Source organism: Gouania willdenowi, chromosome 15 (assembly GCF_900634775.1).
Source record: "Gouania willdenowi chromosome 15, fGouWil2.1, whole genome shotgun sequence".
Classification (NCBI taxonomy): domain Eukaryota; kingdom Metazoa; phylum Chordata; class Actinopteri; order Blenniiformes; family Gobiesocidae; genus Gouania; species Gouania willdenowi.
This window is the reverse complement of record NC_041058.1, coordinates 36,413,868-36,435,708: the sequence shown is the minus strand read 5'-3', so window position 1 is coordinate 36,435,708 and position 21,841 is coordinate 36,413,868. Positions and strand designations below refer to the sequence as shown.

General features: G+C 43.3%; 1 protein-coding gene across 3 annotated transcripts in view; it reads left to right on the top strand.

The window, feature by feature from the left end:
• Positions 1–21,841, top strand: part of zswim8 (zinc finger, SWIM-type containing 8) — a 78,994-nt gene that overhangs the window by 47,232 nt on the left and 9,921 nt on the right. For 2 of the 3 annotated variants that reach the window (XM_028469245.1, XM_028469247.1), the window contains 12 exons: positions 371–1,547; positions 1,762–1,893; positions 9,588–9,767; positions 11,580–11,763; positions 14,123–14,230; positions 14,309–14,433; positions 15,204–15,525; positions 16,661–16,816; positions 17,763–17,985; positions 18,096–18,385; positions 18,468–18,691; positions 20,435–20,923. In XM_028469245.1, the coding sequence (XP_028325046.1) occupies positions 371–1,547; positions 1,762–1,893; positions 9,588–9,767; positions 11,580–11,763; positions 14,123–14,230; positions 14,309–14,433; positions 15,204–15,525; positions 16,661–16,816; positions 17,763–17,985; positions 18,096–18,385; positions 18,468–18,691; positions 20,435–20,923 (3,610 nt within the window). The remainder of the gene's footprint in view (positions 1–370; positions 1,548–1,761; positions 1,894–9,587; positions 9,768–11,579; positions 11,764–14,122; positions 14,231–14,308; positions 14,434–15,203; positions 15,526–16,660; positions 16,817–17,762; positions 17,986–18,095; positions 18,386–18,467; positions 18,692–20,434; positions 20,924–21,841) is intronic. The other variant, XM_028469246.1, reaches the window with a different exon arrangement.

Here is a 21,841-nt window from a genome sequence, read left to right as displayed (position 1 = left end):
ACCATTGTAACGTCATTTATTATCATACCTCACCTTTAATGCACTTTAGTTTTTTATTGGAATGTATGTTTTGTTTTATTTGAATTGCTAATATAAATGAAAAACATGTACTTTCTTTAAAAAAACATGTCTAAAAATGTATTATAGGCTATTTATGCACTATTAAAAAATTCGGCCACAAATTTTCATTTCGGTGCATCCCTAAAACACACACACACACACACACCCACACACAAAGACGCAGACACTACACACACACACAAAGACGCAGACACTACACACACAAACGTACACACTTACACAAACACATACACACGCACACAGTCATTAATTGGTTAAATGTCAGTATGTTGTTGTTGTTGTTGTGTAGGCGTCTGGAGGTAGCCAATCAGCTGAAGCTGTGGCACTTGAAGGTGATAGAGATCGTGAAACGAGGACAACATCGTAAGTCTCTGGATAAGTTGTTCCAAGGCTTCAAACCGGCCGTGGAGTCGTGTTACTTTAACTGGGAGGTGGCCTACCCCCTGGAGGGCATCACCTACTGCAGCGCAGACAAGAAGAGCGCCACCTTCTGCTGGTCCAGTGTAGTGCAACGTCAGAGAGGAGCCAAAGGGGCTCCAGGAGGGGGCGGAGACTCCTCAGAGTCAGGGGGAGGGCGGGCTGACGACGGGAAAGGAAGCCGAGGGGCTCACCCATCCCAACAAGAAGTGGCGGTGCGTCCTAAGGAGACCCTTCTGACTAAGAGGAAGGGTCTGTCAGTGAGCGGGGGAGGAGGAATGATTGTCCGCCTGGGGGGGAGTGTTTCTCTGGCTCTGGAGGACGGAGGAGGGAAGTGTGTGTACAAAGGACCGGGTTCGTCTTCTGGAGGGAAGCTCAAAGTGACACAGGGCGGAGTCAAAGGCCCATCAGTGGGCGGAGCCAGTGCGGTTGCTGGGAAACACAGCAGCGCTAAACGTAGAACCAGCAGTGAGGACAGCTCACTGGAGCCAGACCTGGCTGAGCTCAACCTGGACGATGGGTGTAGTCTGGCCCTGGGGGCCGAGGCCAGCAACACCTTTGAGTTCCTACCCCCCTCCCCATGTCCGCCCCCCCGAGACTCACGCAAGTACAGCAGCAGCAGCGGTGGGGGTGGTGGTGGGGGTGCAGGGTGTAAGAGGGGGAGTCAGAACTCACCCAAGGGTGCTGAGGAGCAGAGGAAGGAAGAGGGGGAGGTGAAACCAGCACAGGACCAGGACCAGGATGTGGCCTCAGCTGGGAACAACCAGCAATCTACTGCAGCATCAGCCTCCACTCAGACATTAGCCACACCCCCTGGGGGCCACACAGAGGCCCCAACAGCTGAAGCAGGAGCAGCCAGTGAGGCTCCCCAGGGAGCAGTACCAGCCGCACCAGCAGGACCAGCAGAAGGAGAAGATGACTACCAGGCCTACTACCTGAGTGCTGCCTCAGAGGAGGGCGCTGAGAGACAGCTGGCTGAGGGCCACCAGGAGGAGGAGCCCGACATGTTCGCTGGGATCCAACCACTGGAGCAGGAGGGACGTATGGAGGTAATCATTATAATGTACTTCATTTATGTATTCATTTAACTTTATTGACAAACACAGATATATAAACACAGTTTCACTATACAGTGAGTTAGAGCAGTGGTTCACTACGAGTGTGACATTACCATGATCATCAGTATAGATCTAATCATGACTGCATTGCCATGCTGTGGGAAAATACTGAGTTAACTGTGCGTGTGTGTGTGTGTGTGCGTAGGTGTTGTTTGCGTGTGCTGAGGCCCTCCATGCTCATGGTTACAGCAGTGAATCATGTCGTCTTGCTGTGGATTTGGCCAGAGATTTGTTGGCCAACCCTCCAGATTTAAAGGTGGAGCAGCCACAGACCAAGGTATGTACAGTTTAAATATATATATACAGTATTTATCAGAATCAGCTTTATTGACCAGGTACAGTTTAGAACAATACGAGGAATTTGACTTGGTAGTTGCAGCGAAAGAATACACATCAACATACCAGAGCAGCCATTTGTGGCGCCCACATGTTTAGGTGAAAAAGGGATCAACAACAGGAGGAGAGGAGGGGTGAGGGGAAAAAACGGCCAGTTTGAAACTGATTTCCCTAACAGAGAAAGCGGTGTAAAACCAGGAAAAAAAACCGCCTCCGCAAATATAAATTTAAGCATGACACAGTCAAAGCACTCGAGACAAGGCGTGTGGGAAGGGTTGTGTGGGAGGTTGGCTGGGGGAGGGGGTCGGGTGGGAAGAACACCAGGATTCCATTCGTTTGGGGACCTGGGCGTGCTGCCAATGGGCGCTGCTACCACGCCTCCATGCAGCACGGATGGGAGGAGGGGTGTGGGAAGATGGCCGACGAGGGCATTTGAAATTGAAGACTGTAGCTGCGCTACTGACAACAGCCAGATGACGTTTGGCAACAGTTCAGCATCAACAGTTCTAGGTGGGAATGTAGGGAAGCAGGGGGAGGGAGTGGGGGTAAGAGCCGCCATCTGCAGAAACTTCCTGGTGATACTGTAAGAGATGAGACAACCTTGGCTTTAGCCTTGGCTAGCGGGGAAGCCAAAAGGGAGATACGCAATGTGTTTTGATACAGGCTATGTCGATTTTCAATAGCCTTCTGTCCTGGGTCTCTCTGCTGTAATCCAATGAGTGACCTAACTACTTCCACGGGCCTCCAACTTCTCCCAGTTGTTATCCATAACGCGTAGACAATCCATAAGCAGCTCTTGTTTGCTTTTGATATCGATCAACACATGAGTCTGAGTGTTCAGAGCCCTGCTACATCCTTCAGAAATCATTGGCAGCTTTTCCAAAACAGTCGCCAGCGTAGTACGGACTTTACTGACCATGGCTCAGGTGGTAGTGGGTCGTCTTCTGATCGAGAGGTTGGGGGTTCGATCCCAGTACCTGACTATGTGTCGAAGTTTCCTTGGGCAAGACACTGAACCCTAAGTTGCTCCCAGTGGTCGACTAGCGCCTTGCATGTCAGTCCTGTCCCACTGGTGTGTGAATGTGAGAGTGATTGGGTGAATGAGCTGATATGTAAAGCGCTTTGAGACTGTTTCAGTGGTGATAAAGCTCTATATAAATCATGTTCATTTACCATTTACAATAGATTAGGAAGCCACCAGCACCGATCAGCAGCATGCCTACTATCATTATTCCAATCATGTAGATGTCTTCCACGGAAAGGATGGACAGACACACAACTCGCCACTTGTTCCAAGGGTCAAGTGTGTATCCAGACGCAAACGTCCCGCTTGGACATGCGGGTTCACCACCCCCGGTTCTTTTCGTCAAAAAAATCTGGTCGATAGCACTGAGAGACCAACTAATTAATTCCATCATTCCGGTTTTGGATGAGTCGCAGAGAGAGGCTCTTGTTAGGCTCACAGGACCAGACAAAGTAGCAGCAGGGAGAGATAAGAGTGGAAGGGAGGGAGAAACGGAGAAGAAAATACATTGAACCATAACCCATTAAGCACTGTTACACATATTAATTTATAAATATATACATCTATACCTTTATGCTGCTTCATACAGATGTGTATATATATATTCAAGTTTCTCTCAAGCGCTGTTGAGCGTAGGGGTCCCTTATGTAATGTTGCTCCCCTACGGAGCGATGGCGCCCCCCTGTGTTCAGTTTTCAGTAAAGTAGGGGGGATTTTCTGTTTTTTCCTTTTTTAATCGTATTAATTGTTGCACACTTGAACACATAAGGGAATAACCCAGATTCATATTAATATTAGGAGCCTTTTTGCAAACTTTCCCCGCATAAAGGAATATTTTAGTCAATTTACAAAACCTTTTAGTATTATAGCAGTATTGGAAACTTAGATAATGCAAGAAAAAAAAGTAAATGGACTAAATGGTAAATGAACATGATTTATATAGAGCTTTATCACCACTGAAACAGTCTCAAAGCGCTTTACATATCAGCTCATTCACCCAATCACTCTCACATTCACACACCAGTGGGACAGGACTGCCATGCAAGGTGCTCGCTGACCACTGGGAGCAACTTTGGGTTCAGTGTCTTGCCCAAGGACACTTCTACACATAGTCAGGTACTGGGATCGAACCCTCAACCTCTCGATCAGAAGACGACCCTCTACCACCTGAGCCACGGTCACCCGTGTAGATTTTGGTCTGAATGGGTATGAATTTGTGCATTCTGGGTGCTTTCACACATACCTCTTTACTTCACACCATGCTTCGCTTCCACGGATACTCTGGTGTTTTTGTAATATGTGAAAGGTCAGTGAAACTCTGTCCTAATAATGTGGGTCTCAGTTCTGCTCCAGCGCAGCATGGTGTGGTCTTTAACCATGTGAGAAAGAAACCAGGACCAAACTTAGACTTTATATTGAAGCATGATTGTAAAGGAGAAACTCCATCAGTGACGGCGCTGCTGCTGCGGCGTGCCTGCCGTCATGGTAACAGGCATGAGCGAACACTCGCAACCCAGTGCTCCAGCAGCAACACACACACATCTATCCATTTTCATAGTCGCTTTGTCAGCACACACACATTTCCTCTCTCCCTTCAGTGTTTGTCCCACATCAATCATTTATTTCACTCATCTCTGTTACATCAAACTGTTCACATGATCAGTAATGGCTCTGTTTTATCTACGTGTATATTCTCATATCTTCACATATTACACATCCTTACCCATAAGTTACCGATGACATGACAGTGCTTACAGGTGGAGACGGAGCGGAATCATCTCTGTGTTTATGTAGAGCAGGGGTGTCCAAACTTTTTGAAAAGAAGGCCAGATTTAGCGACGCGAAAATGTGTGGGGGCCAACCATTCACCCTGAAATTCTTTGAACCATTCACATCAAATGCAAGTACATGACACAGTAGATAATAGAAATAAATATTTATATAAAACTATATAAGGGTAGAATAAACTTTATGATAAATAAGCAATATATACATACATCTGCATAGTACATATCCATATATATACTGTATACACACGTCCACATACATAGGTACATGTACAACTACACATCTAATCATGAACCATGCATGTACTCAGACATATCCGTATACCTGCTTGAATAGCTGTCATTATCAGTACAGAATAGATATTGATGGCTGTCCACTCCCTGGTTATGCTGGCATATTTTAGAGTGAATACGTTGTTGGGGGGCGGGTGGGCTCTATGGCTGGTGGACCGTCATAGAGGGAAGTAAAGCTCATGTATGACCCCACAGTGGGTGCTTACAGATAGACTCCCTTAGCTGAGAGCTTATCCAAATAGTTGAAAGAGAAAACGTAGAGCGTTGATTATTTGTGCACATTGAAGCATAGGGAGAAGAGTAGAATAATCTGACCTACGACATAAAGTTACTATTAAACATAAACTATCACAGGGTAAAGAAAAGATATTCCCACTCCACCCTGTCAAATGTCTTCTCGTCATGGAGAGATATTATGTCCTCTGGGACATTGGAGGAGGATGGTGAGAGGATGATGTTGAGGAGCGTTCTAATGTTAGAGTATGAGTGTCTTCCTCTTATGAAGCCTGTCTGGTTCTGAAATGATCAGGGACTCTAATCCACAATCTAATAGTTTTGCAAGTATTTTAACATCTACTGGGAGGAGCTACATTGGGCGGTAGGACTGACAGCAGTGTTCACTTTTAGATTATTTTCAGGTGAGATCTTGGGTAGGTCTAGTTTTTAGTTGACGTTCATCTGTATGGGATTCTGAGGTGTACAGCAGGGAGAAGAATGATTTAAAGGTGCTATTTATTTTGTCCAGGTCAAAGGTTATGGAGCCTGATTCGTCCATTATCTGGATAATTTGGTTTAAAACTGTTCATGCTTTCAGCTGGTGTGCTAATAGGTGTCCAGCTTTGTCTCCGTGCTCATATACTAGTCCTCAGCTTCAGGTAACGATTACATCTACTTTGATTTGGAGTCTTATTCTTTCTTTGTACAAGTCTGGAGGTTTAGAGTAGGTTATTCAAGTCTTCAATAGATTCCTCTAACTCTTTCTGCTGGGACCTCTGTCATTTATTTGTGAGGTGAAATAAATAATTCTACTCCTTAGATATGCTTTGACAGTGTGTCATAATATAGACGGGGAGTTTTCATTATTTAATTGTAGTAATAATACCTCCCCCATTATAAAAATAGTTTCTAACTATGTATTAATTTGGTAACCACACATCAGCTTATGAACTGGTGAGAACGTGTCCGTTGCTTGATTATCAAGCTACACATCAGAACAGTTAAATATTGAGGCTTCAGACTATAGCTCTATAATGTCTCTTTAAAGTAAACAGAAGAATCAAGTATATTGTCCAAGTAAAGTAAAACAAATGACTGGTGCTAAGGCAGGAGACAAGCAGCTTACCGATGTTTTATGTTAATGTCATCTCCTCTTGTAAGGAGGCTAGGTTACCTTAGCCCATATTAGCCACGGGTGAATTAGCACCTAAGCTAATCGGACCTCAGGGTTTGTTGATAGTCAGCCACAAAGAAGGAGGCCTCCTCCGGGGATGATCACTCCGTTCCCCAGGGCAATCTGCAATCAGGCTGGGAAAAGGAGTGTGGGCTGAAGGTTGAGGCTGTAGAGATGGTCCATCACCACTCAGTATTTAGCCCGTTCTTCTGCGACTTCCGGCTTGTAGTCCTCAAAGATCTGGATTGGTGACCCCCGGTACTGGAGCTTCCCTCGGCTCCTACGGACCTCTCGGATGATCAGCTATGATCAACTCCTTGGTCTGGTAGCGATGGAGACGGACTATCACCGGTCTCGGTCGGGAGCCTGGTTGTGGTTCGGCGGTGAGTGTCCTGTGGGCCCCGTCCAACTCAGGAGGAAACTATAGAATCTGGTCACCAAGTACCTCTGCTAGAACATCAGCGAAGAAAATTGTGGGTCTGGGGCCTTGAATGGATTCAGGTAGGCCAATTATCCTAATGTTATTTCTGCGGCCCTCCAGATCGATAACCTTAACTGTTAGCTTGATGTTGCTAGCCCCAAGTGCAAACACCTCTCCTCCAGTGCCCAGATCTGCTGGTCTTGCAGCTCAACATGGGAGTCCACAAGTTGACCATGTTCTGTCATTGTTGACTGTATTTTGTCAACTCTCATTTCCAAAGCAGTGAATGAGGCTTTAAATTCTGCTGTGAGGCTGGCTCTGTGGACCTCTAGCATGGTGGCTATGCTAGTTAGCGCTGTGTAGAGTTGTCACGATACCAAAATGAGTAACCACAATACTATACCAGACAAAGTATCACGATTCCGGGTAATATTGTGATACTGAAGCCTTTTTTTATTATTATTTTTATAAACTGCAATGTATTTGTATAAGTTAGAAATACTTATTAATTATCTATAGTGTTGTTTGGTGCATGATATGAGTACATGAACAAAAGCATATAAGCAATAAAAAAACTAATAAATGAAGTTTGAATGATTATTTTTTAATTTCAACCATATAAATTCTGTTTCCTTTGCACATTAATTTATGTTTTACTAATATAAATAAACTACTTGGAATAACAAATACACTGTCTTTTTAAAGAAAATTATCAATAATGCTTCTTCTCCAACATAATAAACCATAGAGGATAAAATGCAATAAAGAGGAACTTTGTATGAATTTTCTGGGTGACGTCACTGGTGTTTTATGAGGTTGGAGGTGTTCCTCCTATGGCTCCTATAGCTGGTGACAGCGCTTGCACAGTAGATCTCCAGCAAACATTATTCTATATAATTGTAACTGTATATAATGTAATACACTGTATTGTCTTCATAGAGAAGGTATTTATGGCTCCAGGAGGACTTTAATCCAGGTGAGATGAGGTTCAATGGTTCCTTGTAGAGTAAAGGTTACAGACCCCTGACCAGGGGAAGAGGGTTAGGAGACCCCACTATCAGAGCTGGACCCTCTGAATTTAATTCATGGTGAAACAATGCAGATGATAAGTTGGTTATGTTACTGTTAAATTAATTCATGTACAGCATTTATGTAAAATAATAAAACAGAATAAATGTAACCTGTTACATCTTTTAAAATGATATAAAATAAATGACCTGTTATTTCAGCCACTGATTGTTGCAGAAAAACTTAATATTGACAATAAAACATTAAAACATTTAGCAAATATATCTTGAGTCATTGTCAATCTTTACTTCATATAAAACTACAGTATGTTAGTTAAGTCAACTATTCATCAGTATGTATGTCTATGCTGTACACTCTCACCCCCCGGTTCAAAAAAGGGTGTGATTGAATTCTGTGCTGGTGTGACCAACTGAAAAGGTTGGTGACGTCACACCAGTGTTAGTGTAGAGCACTGGTAAAATAACTGAAAAACTAAAATATGTGTTTTTTGCAGATGATGTGGACTTGTAGCAGCTCTTGAGGATAGACAGTATGGAGATGTGTAAACTAAAACAACGCTTTGATCTTAATAAATTATCATTAAACCTAAATAAAACTAATTTTATGTTTGGAAATCAGAGAAAAAATATAGATGTAAAAGTAAACATAGACAATGTTAACATAAAAAGAGTGAACAAAGTCTGCTGGAAGTCACATTAAACATCAAAGGAAGATGGTGAGCAGTATTTCTATTGCTGTCCTGGACAAAACAAGACTCATTCTTAATCATAAACCATTGTACACTCTTTATTGTACATTTGTTTTACTATATTTGATTTACTATCTATAAGTTTGGGGAAATACATACATGACGAACATCCAACTGTTATTAATAATGTATAAAAGATCCATCAGACTGATACATAACACATGGATTATTGTTAAAAACACCACATTTAAAACTCCACATCTAACTTAAAACTGTCCAAATGATTTATAAAGTAAAGGTTAACTTCCAAAAGTGTTGTAGAAAATATTTTTAAAGAGGAGGAGGAGAATATAATGTAATACATTTTAAGATGAAATATGCTAGAACAACAGTGAAAATGATGAGTGTAACAATATCAGGGGTTAAATTATGGAACATAAACCAGTTTAAAAAGCTTTTTAAATCATATATCATTAGTAAGTATAAGAAAGAAGAGCAACAATATACAATATGTATATAATGGTATAAATATATAAATACTAAATAAACTATAAAATATGTACATGTCATATACAGTCATGTGTACGTATGTATATGTGTTTGATGTACATGTATAAACTGTGTGTTCAATATTACTGCAGGTTTGAAATGTTATTTCTTGTGTCTACAGTGTGTGTGAATATTTATTAGTGGAGGATCTACACTAAGGATAAGTAACTCCAACTACATCCATCATTACCAATTCAACAAATAACTTTTAGCTTTAAAGTAAGGCTGGAACAACAACAAAACAACTTTAGCTTTACTTCACTAAATTTAGCCCTCAGAGATTATACATTTTAAAATGATCCACGCTGGTTGCATGAGTTCACCCCATGCTGTGAGAACCCTGATATTTGATGGGTGTGATGCAGAGCAGTGTCCTCTCCTTCCTACATGTGACTGATGTGATCTGTGAATGAAGTGTTCCAATGTTGACTCTGACCTGTTTATTGGTTCCAGGGTAAGAAGAGTAAGGTGTCTACGACCCGTCAGACGCAGGTGGCCACAAACACTCTGTCAAAAACTGCCTTCCTGCTCACTGTTCTCACTGAGAGGCTGGAGCTCCACAACCTGGCCTTCAACACAGGAATGTTCTCCTTAGAACTTCAGAGACCACCAGCCTCTACCAAAGCTCTGGAGGTCAGTGATCACCCAGCGTTGTTTAAGGTTAATAAAGGATCCCCAAAACAAGCAGAGTAGCAGATTCTTTACTCAACATTTAGACCAGGGGATACAATTAGCAATAGCAATAACTAAGGCTCATTGCGCGGGCGCCATTGATAAAGGCTGATCTGGGGGGCTCTGGGGGCTCTGTCAGTGCGACTCGTAACATAACCCTGGTGCCCTAGGCGGCTGGGAATGTGGTCGTCGTTCCTGGGCGGGCTGCTCCCGGTGCGAAAAGCCCCCGACTGCAGCCTGCAGTTCAGGGCAGCGCTCAACGTTCAATAAACCAATCAGACTTTAACCCTCACCCTAACCTTAACCCTAACCTTTATCTGTTTTGTATTATGTAACACATAAAGTTGTTTATATGGCCCGATTTATTTATTTAGAGGTTGATTTTTTTTAACTGTATAAGAATCACACAGCACACTAGCATGGTGCATTGAGATCCGATCCGAACTGTGGTCTGAAAGCCAATAGCATGCCGATGTTGAGCAGCGTTGCTCCGCCCCGAACTGCAGTCAGGGGTACTTCCCCGGTGCTGCTTCTATTCCGGTGTCCTTCCGGCCTGGGGTCCGTTCCCTGCTGGCTCTGGGCCTGCATTCCGGCGCCAGCCAGCTGCCCATGTGGCACAGCTCTGGCCGTCTGCTGGGCGTAGGCCCTGGCTCCTCCACTAGGGTCTTAAGCGGGGGGCTTTCTGGGTCCTCCCCTTGGGTGTTTGGGTGTGTGTGGGGGTGGATATTGGCACAAGGCCTTGGGGTTGGGGTTTGTGGTTGGTGGCGGGGTGCGCTGGGTTCTCGGCTCCTTGGGGCTTTCTTGAGTGTGTCTGTGGGGGGCGGTGACTGCCTCTCGGCTTGGGATCTTGGGGGCCTCTTGGGGGTTGCTCGGCCGTGGGGAGGCGTGGCCTGGGGCTTCTTGGCCCCCACTCTTTCTGCTAGCCTGGCTGCATCTCCAGGTCCGGAGCAGCACTTGGGTTTACAGTAGAGGTTCTTACACATACACTGGTCTATGATGCACTGACATGTCTTAGACTGTAGATAAAACTGGGCTTAACTTTAGACACGTTGATCCTAAATACCTGTTTTAGGTTTTACCACTCACTCCTTCCCTCTGTCCACAGACACCACCATTATACCTAAGCTTCACACTGGTCACCAGACTGGATTGATTACACAACATAATAAACACAATATACACAACTACAACTACACATCTCATTCTCACTTTTCAATAATCAACTCTTCCCACCCTTTTTAATTCCTGCCTTGAATCTCTCCTCCGTGTTCCCTTCCCCCCTCACCCAGGTGTAACACTGCTCTCCCTTTTTATATCCTCTCTATAATAAAGTGTTTCTTACCCTTCCTTAGGGAGGGCTGGTGATGGTCACAATTATGCAATAAAATAAATAAATTAATTTAAATGCAATAATAAAACATGTATTGCTGTGTTAAAAAGAGTACACTTCTTGTAGTGTTGACCTTTGTCTGCAAAGAAAAAGAAAAGAAAAACAAACATTTTTACTTTAGACTAAAGTAAGTGGGGTGTCCTGAAAATTAGTTGAAATAATATGGAATGACCCAATTCTACTTTGTCAACATTAAGAAATTTTGCTTTTATTTAGTGAAAAACGAATAGAAATGCAGCTAATGAGTGCTAGCTTCCCTCCACCGCATTCACTTCACTTTTATTCATTCTGCTTCTTTTCTTCCTTTCCACATGATAAAGGTAGATGTGTCTGTAGTGTGCAGTGTTTATCCTTCAGTGTTGAACAGTGTTTGTGTTGTTCAGGTGAAACTAGCCTACCAGGAGTCAGAGGTGGTGTCTTTGCTGAAGAAGATTCCTCTGGGTCTTGGAGAGATGTCCACCATCAGAGAGAGAGCCGAGCAGATCAGGGACGGAAACTTCTGTGATTACAGACCTGTGCTGCCTTTGATGTTAGCCAGCTTTATCTTTGATGTGCTGTGCACCCCAGGTAAGCACCAAATCTATAGATCACCTGTGATTGGCTAACCATCAGAACAGAAAGTGATTATTAACCTCTGCTTCCCACATGGGGAGCCTGACCGGGGCATGAGAATATTAAGCACTCTAATAACTTGATGAGTACTGTTCTAAAATATGTGGTTGCACATGTAGGGTGACCATTTTTTAATTTCCTAAAAAGAAAACACTTGTGCTGACTTCTTCATACTCAAATGACTTGTTCTATGTTTTCTTAAATCCACTTTGTAACGGCAAAATACAATTTACACATAAATAAGTTATTGTCTATAAGATTTCAAAATTAATTTCTCTCTTACGACTTTTACAAAATTCCTTTTGTTATGCGTTATAACAAACTGTCTTTGAAAATAATCATATAGACCTTCTTAAAAACTCTCAATCATTGATACGAGGAACATCTCCTAGAAATTAAAAAATGGAAAAAAAACCTCAAGGTTCACAAAACATGAAATAATCATTAAATATGCACTTCAATAAATAACTGAAAGTTTGCATCACATTGTCCCATTCTGACTGTAGATCATTCTTCAGTGGTTATTAACTGTCATATCACCTAAATGTGTCCATGCTTTGGTAGATCACACTAAATGAAACATGTTCAAACTGAACGTGGTGTTCCTACAGCCCAGTTGGAACTGGAGTACATGTAGTTGTGATGAGCCAGGTTCCTCTGGTTCATTTGGTTCCTTTGGTTCCTTTGGTTTCTTGAGTTCATTTTGTTCCTTTTGTTCCTGCACTTCCTTTGGTTCTTTTGGTTCCTTCCATTCATTTGGTTCCTTTTAGGGTTGGGACGACAGTCAATGATGTCGTCGTATTTTGTGCGCGCCGATGCATTGTCTGACCAAAACAAAGATGGCGGCGTCGGAGAATAACTAACGCGAGTGGCTCCTCTGAGTTTCAAAAGTGCAAGGCAGTGAAGGCACGCACTTCCCCGTAACCATCGTCCTTTATCCCAGGTGTGACTGGACGGCAGCGTGTCGATGGGACGAGGAAGAATAAACACATATTGCAATGTTAAGGAATGTTTTTTAGATATGTAAATCAACATGTAAGAATGTGCGATATATCGTCAAAAACATTCTCACCGGTAAGAATGTGTCATCCCACGATAGAAACGATTAATACCCATTAGCGAAATTAGCGAGGGCTACGGGCCATTTGTCCCTCAATTTAGCCAAGAATGTCCCTCACACACACACAGACAGTGGTGATCGTCACGGCTACCTGAAGCTGTGATACATCATGAACCACTACTGGGTTAAAACCAGATAAACATCAACAAAGTGAACCAATCCTAGTTCCTCCATCAGATCCACCTAAAGTTCTACAAACACAGAGACAGAGATGAACCTGTAGCAACCATTATGAACTGGAAACTCAACTAAAGCTAACTATGCTAAGCTAAGACACCGACTGGGCTAAGAGCTAATGCTAACCACTCCTTATAAGGAATAATAGACCAAATAAAAAGAACACGTCTAACTGTCATAAAACCACAGAGAACCATAGATTTGTTTATGGTCAGAGAATAAAAACTAAACATGTCACATGTTGTGTGAAGCATAAATAATAATGTCACTATTCACTATTTTTTAATAATATTTCACGTGTTCACAGACGAAGCTGGTCCCATTAGACTAATGTAACTATTGAGATTATTACACATAAATATAGTGAATGATTAAATCATCAGCTTGATCTGGTTTAATTATAAAAAATCAGAGATATTTATCAATCATAACATTATGTAACTCATCATATGAAAATAAACAAAAACACTAATTAAGTTATTTGTACTTTTTGTGTGTTATTTTTTTTTAAATAATTTCATTTTAAGTGATAAAATAAATTAATTATATACAATAACACTAATAGAGTGATCCACATGCACTAATATATTCCTTTAGTCAGCAGTTATTGTAGCTTTTTTAATGTGTCTATTGTTGATGTTTTATCATTTATTTGTGTTTGTAAAGAAACTGTTTATACTTTAAGTTGGGAATTATTTATTTAAAGTTTTTATTTATTGTGATGTTCATCGTTATCATGATAAATACCAGAAATTATCGTGATCATTTTTTAGTCCATATCGCCCATCCCTATCACGATGTATAAATTACTTTAAGTCAATTAATGGGGAGACAATCGATAATCGAAACGAACTGGAAAAATGAATCATTAGATTAATAATTTAAATAATTAATAATAATTGATCCCAGCCCTAGTTCCATTGGTTCCATTGGTTGTTTTGGTTGTTTTGGTGTGTGCTGTTCACAGTGGAATGAAGAGCTTCCATGTTTAACACTGGGTTTCCTGTTGTCGTGTTGTTTGTGCAGTCGTGTCTCCAACAGGTTCCCGTCCACCCAGCCGCAACCGGAACAACGAGATGCCCGGGGACGAGGAGCTGGGCTTTGAAGCTGCTGTGGCTGCCCTCGGTAAAAACACAGGGTCTCGCTTGGATGTTTCATGTAGTTTAGTATGTGATCCATATGTTTGTGTGTGTGTGTTATTAGGGATGAAGACCACAGTGAGTGAGGCTGAGCATCCTCTACTCTGTGAGGGAACCAGACGGGTGAAGGGGGATCTGGCTCTGGCTCTCATGATCACATATAAGGACGACCAGGGAAAGCTGAAGAAGGTGAGCCGTGGTAGAACTCATGTGTCTGTGTGTGGAAGCATGGCGTTAGGTGGCGGGGTGTGGCTGTTTGTTTTATATATATGAATGAAAATGCATTTTAAACATTATTAGGTCAATGATATGTGAATGAAAAGGGCCCTGTGTGAAAATAAGCTGATTGTTAAGCACAGTTTTGCACTAAAAACAATTATTATTGCTGCATCATGGCCCTAGCTACCACCCCCTTTAAAACAGTACAAATGGTACGACCCACATCTGCTGCTGTGGATGTGACATGGAGGAGGAGATAGACAGCAGCAGGAAACCATGCCTTAAGAAATAGATAGTAAATAAACCTACATACTGCAGCATTAAGTAAATGTGGTAGGGTTACACCCTTTCAGTTTGTTAAAGGAAACATTTCAGTTTGTTGCATTGTTTTTTTTTATTATTGAAGATGACCAAAGTAAAAAAAAAAAAATGAAATTGTGTTCAGAACAACCTAAGACTGTTTGACCAGAGAGACAAGCTTTGATGTAAATTTTCTGTGTTTTAAACAGGAGACGGGACTTGGATAAGCAAACTACTTCTCTCGTCTCCTTTTTTGGCATGTACAAAACAAAAAAAAAAGGAATAACAAAACTTCTGCGAATGCAACCATGTCGGAAATAAACTGAATAAATAAAATAAATAAATAAATAAATAAACTCATTAATAGATTAAAGAGAGGACTTGTACATGGTCCCACAGGCTTAAAGAGTAAACTTGTTTTTTTCTGCTTCCATCTCCAGATTCTGGATAAGTTACTGGACAGAGAGAGTCAGACACACAAGCCTCAGACTCTCAGCTCCTTCTACTCCAGTAAACCTGCTGCTGGTAGCCAGCGCAGCCCGTCCAAGCACACCAGCAGCAGCCACAGCGGATTGGCTGCAGCCACAGGAGGCGTGTCTAAGCACACCCACTCTTCTTCTTCTACCAACACCGTGGCAGCGTCTTCCTCCAGCTCCTCGTCCACCGTAGCGCTCGCTGGGGACGAAGCGGACGCTCGAGCTGAGCTGAGTTCAGTGCAGAGCGGCACAGCTGGGGAGGGCGTTGTGGAGGGGCGGGACCATGGTGAGCCACACCCCCCATCCTCCAACCCATTGTCTAAATCAGTGGTTCCCAAACTTTTTGTGCTGTGCCCCCCTTTGAACAATGACAAACTCTTAGGCCCATTGTGATAAAATGTTTAAAAAATGGATTAAAGAAGTGTAAAAAAATATATACAGTATTTTTTTTTTCTTTAAATCTGATAAAATAAATAATAATAATAATAATAACAATAATACAATGTGTATTTTACAACAGTAATAAAGCGCTTAATGAATAAAGTGCATAGAAATTTCTTTTTTTTAATTTTTCATGCCAAAGATTCAGCAAAGCCATTCTAGTGCCCCCACCCCCCTCACGCCCATCCTGTGGGGGAGTGCCCCCCAATTTTGGAACCACTGGTCTAAATCATAGTTGAATCTGTGTATATCTGATAAACTAGCTGGTTAACCAGTAGCTGCTTTACCACAGCCACACAACAGAGAGTTTTAATAAAAGACAAGGCACTTTTATTTATATAGCGCATTTCATACTCAAGGCAACTCAATGTGCTTTACATGATAAAACATTCAATTGTTTAAAATCAATAAGAACATTTAAAATCATCAGTAAAATCAATTAAAATCATCAGTAAAATCATCATGACATCATCATCATGACCATAAATCTCTCTCAATCATACGCAGTAGAGAAAAAAAGTTCCTTTAACTTTGATTTAAAAATGTTCACATGTGATGCTGACTTCAGCTCTGCTGCAGTTTGTTCCACTTCTTTGCAGCATAACAACTAAACACAGCATCACCATGGTTACTGTGAGCTCTGGGCTCCACTATCTGACCTGTGTCCATAGATCTCAGAGACCTGCTGGGTTCATACCTGACTAACATCTCACTGATGTATTCTGGACCAAACCCATTCACACATTTATAACCAGCAGCAGAACTTTACAGTCTCCTCTGAGGCTGACTGGGAGCCAGTGTAAAGACTTTAAAACTTTAAAGTTATACATGATGCATTGTTAACAGACATTATAACTAGCTTAAAGATTAAAATCATCTTTGTTTAGACACATTTGTTTTGCAGATATTATCTAATAATCTACTTGTTCTTCACATTAAAGTCTTGATTAAAGGGTTCTTTTAACGCTGTGTTCTTACAGTTACAGATGGACCTCCATCGTCCAACGAGCAGCAGAATGAAGCCACTCCATTTAAAATGGAGGCCACGGTGCCCAGCAGACTGGCTCTGGGGGTACGCTGTGGGTACAGCCAGCGCTGCTGGGGCTCACCTGTCCGTCAGAAAAAGAAACACACTGGTACGCTGTTATCATCACTCTGGTTCTCAACCTGTTCATGTGGAGACAGGACCATCTATAAGGGGGAGAGATTTTTGTTCTATGAATCTGTGATAACCACATTTATTTATTCATCTGAATAATATCCACTGTTATCCAGGAACGTTTATTATTATTATTATAGTCATCTTAAAGATGACTATAAAATGGTCAAAGTGACCATAAAATGGTTCAAAGTGACCAAAAATGGTGGAAAAGGAGGAGAAATGGGATTTTAAAAACCACAGAATGTGGTTAAAATTTGTAAATTATAGTGGATAAAAACAGACAGAAAAAGTGGTAAAAATGGTTCAAAGTGTTAATATTGGAACAATTAGTTTAAACTGCAAATAATGGGAATGACAAATGTCATTCCCAAATGTGTTTAAATTGGTAAAAATAATCATGAAATATGTTGAAAAAAGTTTAAAAGTAACAATAATAGGTCAATATATGTGACATTAGGTGTAAAAGTGGTAGAAATGGTTTATAAGTGCTGAACATGTCTGGAAAGTGGAAAAAATGTGTAGAAAAGACATTGAAATCTGATGTAGAAGTGTCAGAAATAGGAGAAATGTAGCAAAAATACATTAAAAGGATCAAAAATATGGCGATGAAAATGAGTTAAAATATGGTGAGTTTGGTGGAGTTGTAGAAAAAATGGTAAAAATAAGCAAAAATGGTCTCAAATTGTTATAGAAAATTTTCTGTTTCTTGAAGACATCTGGTGACCGCCTCCCAGTGTCTTGTGACCCTAAATAGGGTCCTGACCGCAAGGTTGAGAACCCTGATCCCTCCTACCATCTTGTCTGTCTTTGTGGGCCTTTCCTCAGTGATAAATTACAGCCAATAAGATCTCAATAGGCCACACCCTCTTTTGCGTGGCTTCCTGATGATGATGATGATGTAAATGCGTGTGTTTGTTCAGGCATGGCGAGCATAGACAGCAGTGCTCCAGAGACCACCTCAGACAGCTCCCCCACCCTCAGCCGCCGCCCACTCCGAGGTGGCTGGGCGGCGGCGTCCTGGGGGCGGGGCCAGGACAGCGACAGCATCAGCAGCTCGTCGTCCGATTCTCTAGGCTCCTCCTCCTCTAGTGGCTCTCGCAGGGCGGGGGGAGGAGCCAGGGCGAAGAGCACGGACACCAGCAGGTAAGTGTGATTATGTGATTAGCACATGATGCTAACGCTACATGAATTATAAAATATAAATAAATATGATAATTTTCCTGACTTGATTTCATGGACCCCACCCCCCTCAGGTACAAAGGCCGACGCCCAGAGTGCCACGCCCCTCACGTGCCCAACCAGCCTTCGGAGGCTGCAGCACATTTCTACTTTGAGCTCGCCAAGACGGTTCTGATCAAAGCTGGAGGGAACTCCTCCACCTCCATTTTCACCCAGCCTTCAGCCAGCGGGGGCCACCAGGGGCCCCACAGGAACCTGCACCTCTGTGCCTTTGAGATCGGCCTGTACGCTCTGGGACTACATAACTTTGTGTCTCCTAACTGGCTGTCCAGAACATACTCCTCCCACGTGTCCTGGATCACAGGTAAAGGTCTACATTTAGCCACGCCCCACCAGCCCTGGACACCTTGCTCCATTCTCCTCGTACGCTGCTCTGTACATTCCAGGTCAGGCCATGGAGATCGGTAGCGCCGCTCTGAACATCCTGGTGGAGTGCTGGGACGGTCACCTGACTCCCCCTGAGGTGGCGTCACTGGCAGATCGAGCGTCACGAGCCAGAGATCTGAACATGGTGAGAGCAGCAGCTGAGCTGGCTCTGAGCTGTCTGCCCCACGCACACGCCCTCAACCCCAACGAGATCCAGAGAGCTCTGGTACAGTGTAAAGAACAGGTACTACACACACATTACACTACACACACACACACATTATACTACACACACACACATTACACTACACACCTCAACCCCAACGAGATCCAGAGAGCTCTGGTACAGTGTAAAGAACAGGTACTACACACACATTACACTAAACACACACACATTATACTACACACACACACACATTACACTACAAACACACACATTACACTACACACACACATTACACTACACACACATTACATTACACTACACATTACACTGCACACACATTACACTACACGCACACACATTACACCACACACACACACACACACATATTACACTACACACACATATTACACTACACACACACACATTACACTACACACACACACACATTACACTACACACACATTACACTGCACACACATTACACCACACACACATTACACTACACACACACACATATTACACTACACACACATTACACTACACACACATTACATTACACTACACATTACACTGCACACGCATTACACTACACATTACACTACACACACACACATTATACTACACATTACACTACACACACACACACACACACACACATTATACTACACATTACACTACACACACACACACATTACACTATACACACACACATACACACAGATTCCTTGCTGTACTAGATGTATAGATGTGTAGATGATAGATGTGTAGATGTATAGATAGATGTGTAGATGTATAGATAGATAGATAGATGTGTAGCATGGTATAGATAGATAGATAGATGTGGTAGATAGATTGATGTGTAGATGTATAGATAGATAGAGTGTAGATGTAGTATAGATAGCTAGATCATGTGTGCTGTATCGATCGCTCGCTAGCTGTGTCTCTAGCTTGATGTGTCGCTGTACTCGCTCGATAGATTTGTTGTCTAAGCTCGCTCGCGCTGTGTCGCTCGCTCGCTCGCTCGCTGTGTCGCTCGCTCGCTCGCTGTGTCGCTCGCTAGCTCGCTGTGTCCGCTCGCTCGCTTGTCGATGTCTCGCTACGCTCGCTCGCTGTGCCGCTCGTCGCTGTTCGCTGTCTCGCTCGCTCGCTCGCTGTGTCGGATAGATCGCTCGCTCGCTCGCTGTGTCGCTCGCTCGCTCGTCGCTCGCTCGTCGCTGTCTCGCTGTATCGCTCGCTAGCTCGCTGTGTCAGCTCGCTCGCTCGCTCCTCGCTGTGTCGCTGTCTCCTCGCTCGCTCCTGTTTCGCTCTCGCTGTGTCGCTGGCTCGCTCCTCGCTCGCTCGCTCGCTCGCTCTCTGTGTCGCTCGCTCTCCGCTGTGTCTCGCTTCTCGCTGTGTCGCTCGCTGCTGTGTCGCTGTCTCGCTCGCTCGCCGCTGTGGTCGCTCTCTCGCTGCTGTCGCTGTCTCGCTGTGTCGCTCGCTAGCTTTGTCGCTGTCTCGCTAGCTCGGTCGCTGTCTCGCTCCTCGCTCCTGTCTCGCTCGCTCGTCCTGCTCTCTGCCCGTGGCCCACCTTCCTTGCTTTCCGTTCCTCCCTTTCCTCCTGTTCCCCTCTCCGCCCTCGTTATTTTCTTTCCCCCTTCCCCCCTCTTTTCCGCTGTTCTCTCTCTCCTTGTGTGGTGTCCTAGTTGATGCAATGTGTCCCTCGTGGTTAATCCTATATTTACTAGTACTGGTTAGTGACATCACTGACGTATAAGATCATAGAATGTTCTACACTTTTATAGCTGTTGATAAGACTGGAACTCTATTACCTTCTGCTTCTAGGACAACATCATGTTGGAGAAGGCGTGCATGGCAGTGGAGGAGGCAGCTAAAGGTGGAGGCGTGTACCCAGAGGTTCTGTTTGAGGTGGCCCATCAGTGGTACTGGCTCTATGAGCAGTCCATGGGCGGGGGCTCAGGGCAGCAGAGGGAGTCCTCTGGACGCTGTGGAGCTAACGGGGGCTCCAGCAGGAGGCTCCAGGAGTCCAGCTGTGTGCTCCTGGACGGAGGCTCCTCCATGGAGTCGGCGGCGGTGGCGGCGGTTCCTGCTACGGTCACTGCAGCTGCTGTGGTTCCCGTCATCTCTGTGGGTTCCACCATGTACCAGTCCCAGGCCCTGGCCCACGCCCACGCCCACAGCCAGGGCATCCACCCCTACACCACCATCCAGGCCCACCTCCCCACAGTGTGCACCCCACAGTACCTGGGACACCCCCTGCAGCACGTCCCCCGGCCCGCCGTCTTTCCTGTTCCTGGAGCAGCCTATCCTCAGGTAGGAGGAGCCTCACCAGCTATTTATTCATTTATTCTTTGACAGAATCAACATCAAAACAATAAAACAAAACATTGAATACATATGTTCTCATCACTATGCAGCAAAAAAACAAACAAATAATAGATTTAATACAAATTGTACATATGTACATAAAGTGTCAACATGTGCATTCATACACATACAGTGAATAATATTGTAGCACATACACACAGATAGAATAATAGGATATTGATCTCCTGGTATGTGTGTATAAATCAATTAGAATTAGTTTGTATTGTTTTTTTAGATATTATTATTATTATTTACAAGACTTTAAAATACAATCAAGTTTGTTCCATAATTTTATAGCACAGTGGACATGGTTTTTCAAATAAAGTTAACTCACTCAGTGCCATTGACGAGATAACTCGTCCTTTTCCTTTTTTCGCGGGGATTACTAGAAAACACCCTGGCGGAGGTCTCTCATCAATATCTAAGCTGTGGGGTGTTGTAGTGACCAACTGTGTCCTGAAGATGGCAGCAGTACACCTTTAGATGAGAGATTAGCCGCTGATGCTACCCAGCAAAGCAGGAAGAAGCAGGAAAAAGGGAGATAATGGCGCTACAGAGTGATATTGTGACGTATCCAGCAGCTCACAGCTCCACATACTAACACAGAACATGTGTAGACCTGAGTGGATGATTGATAATGTTGTGATCGTGAGATAAAACCATCAACTAACCGGGCTACATGGGTCATTGCTGCGTGTAGGGAGGGGGGGGGGTACAAAATACCCCCAGCCTGTGAGCCAGATAGCAAAATAATAGTAACATGTAAGAGGTAGCAGCACCTTTGGATGAGAGATCATCCATGCTCAGCAGAGCTCAGAGGGAGAGAGGAAAGGAGATTGAGACAGAAAATGGCGCTACGTACAA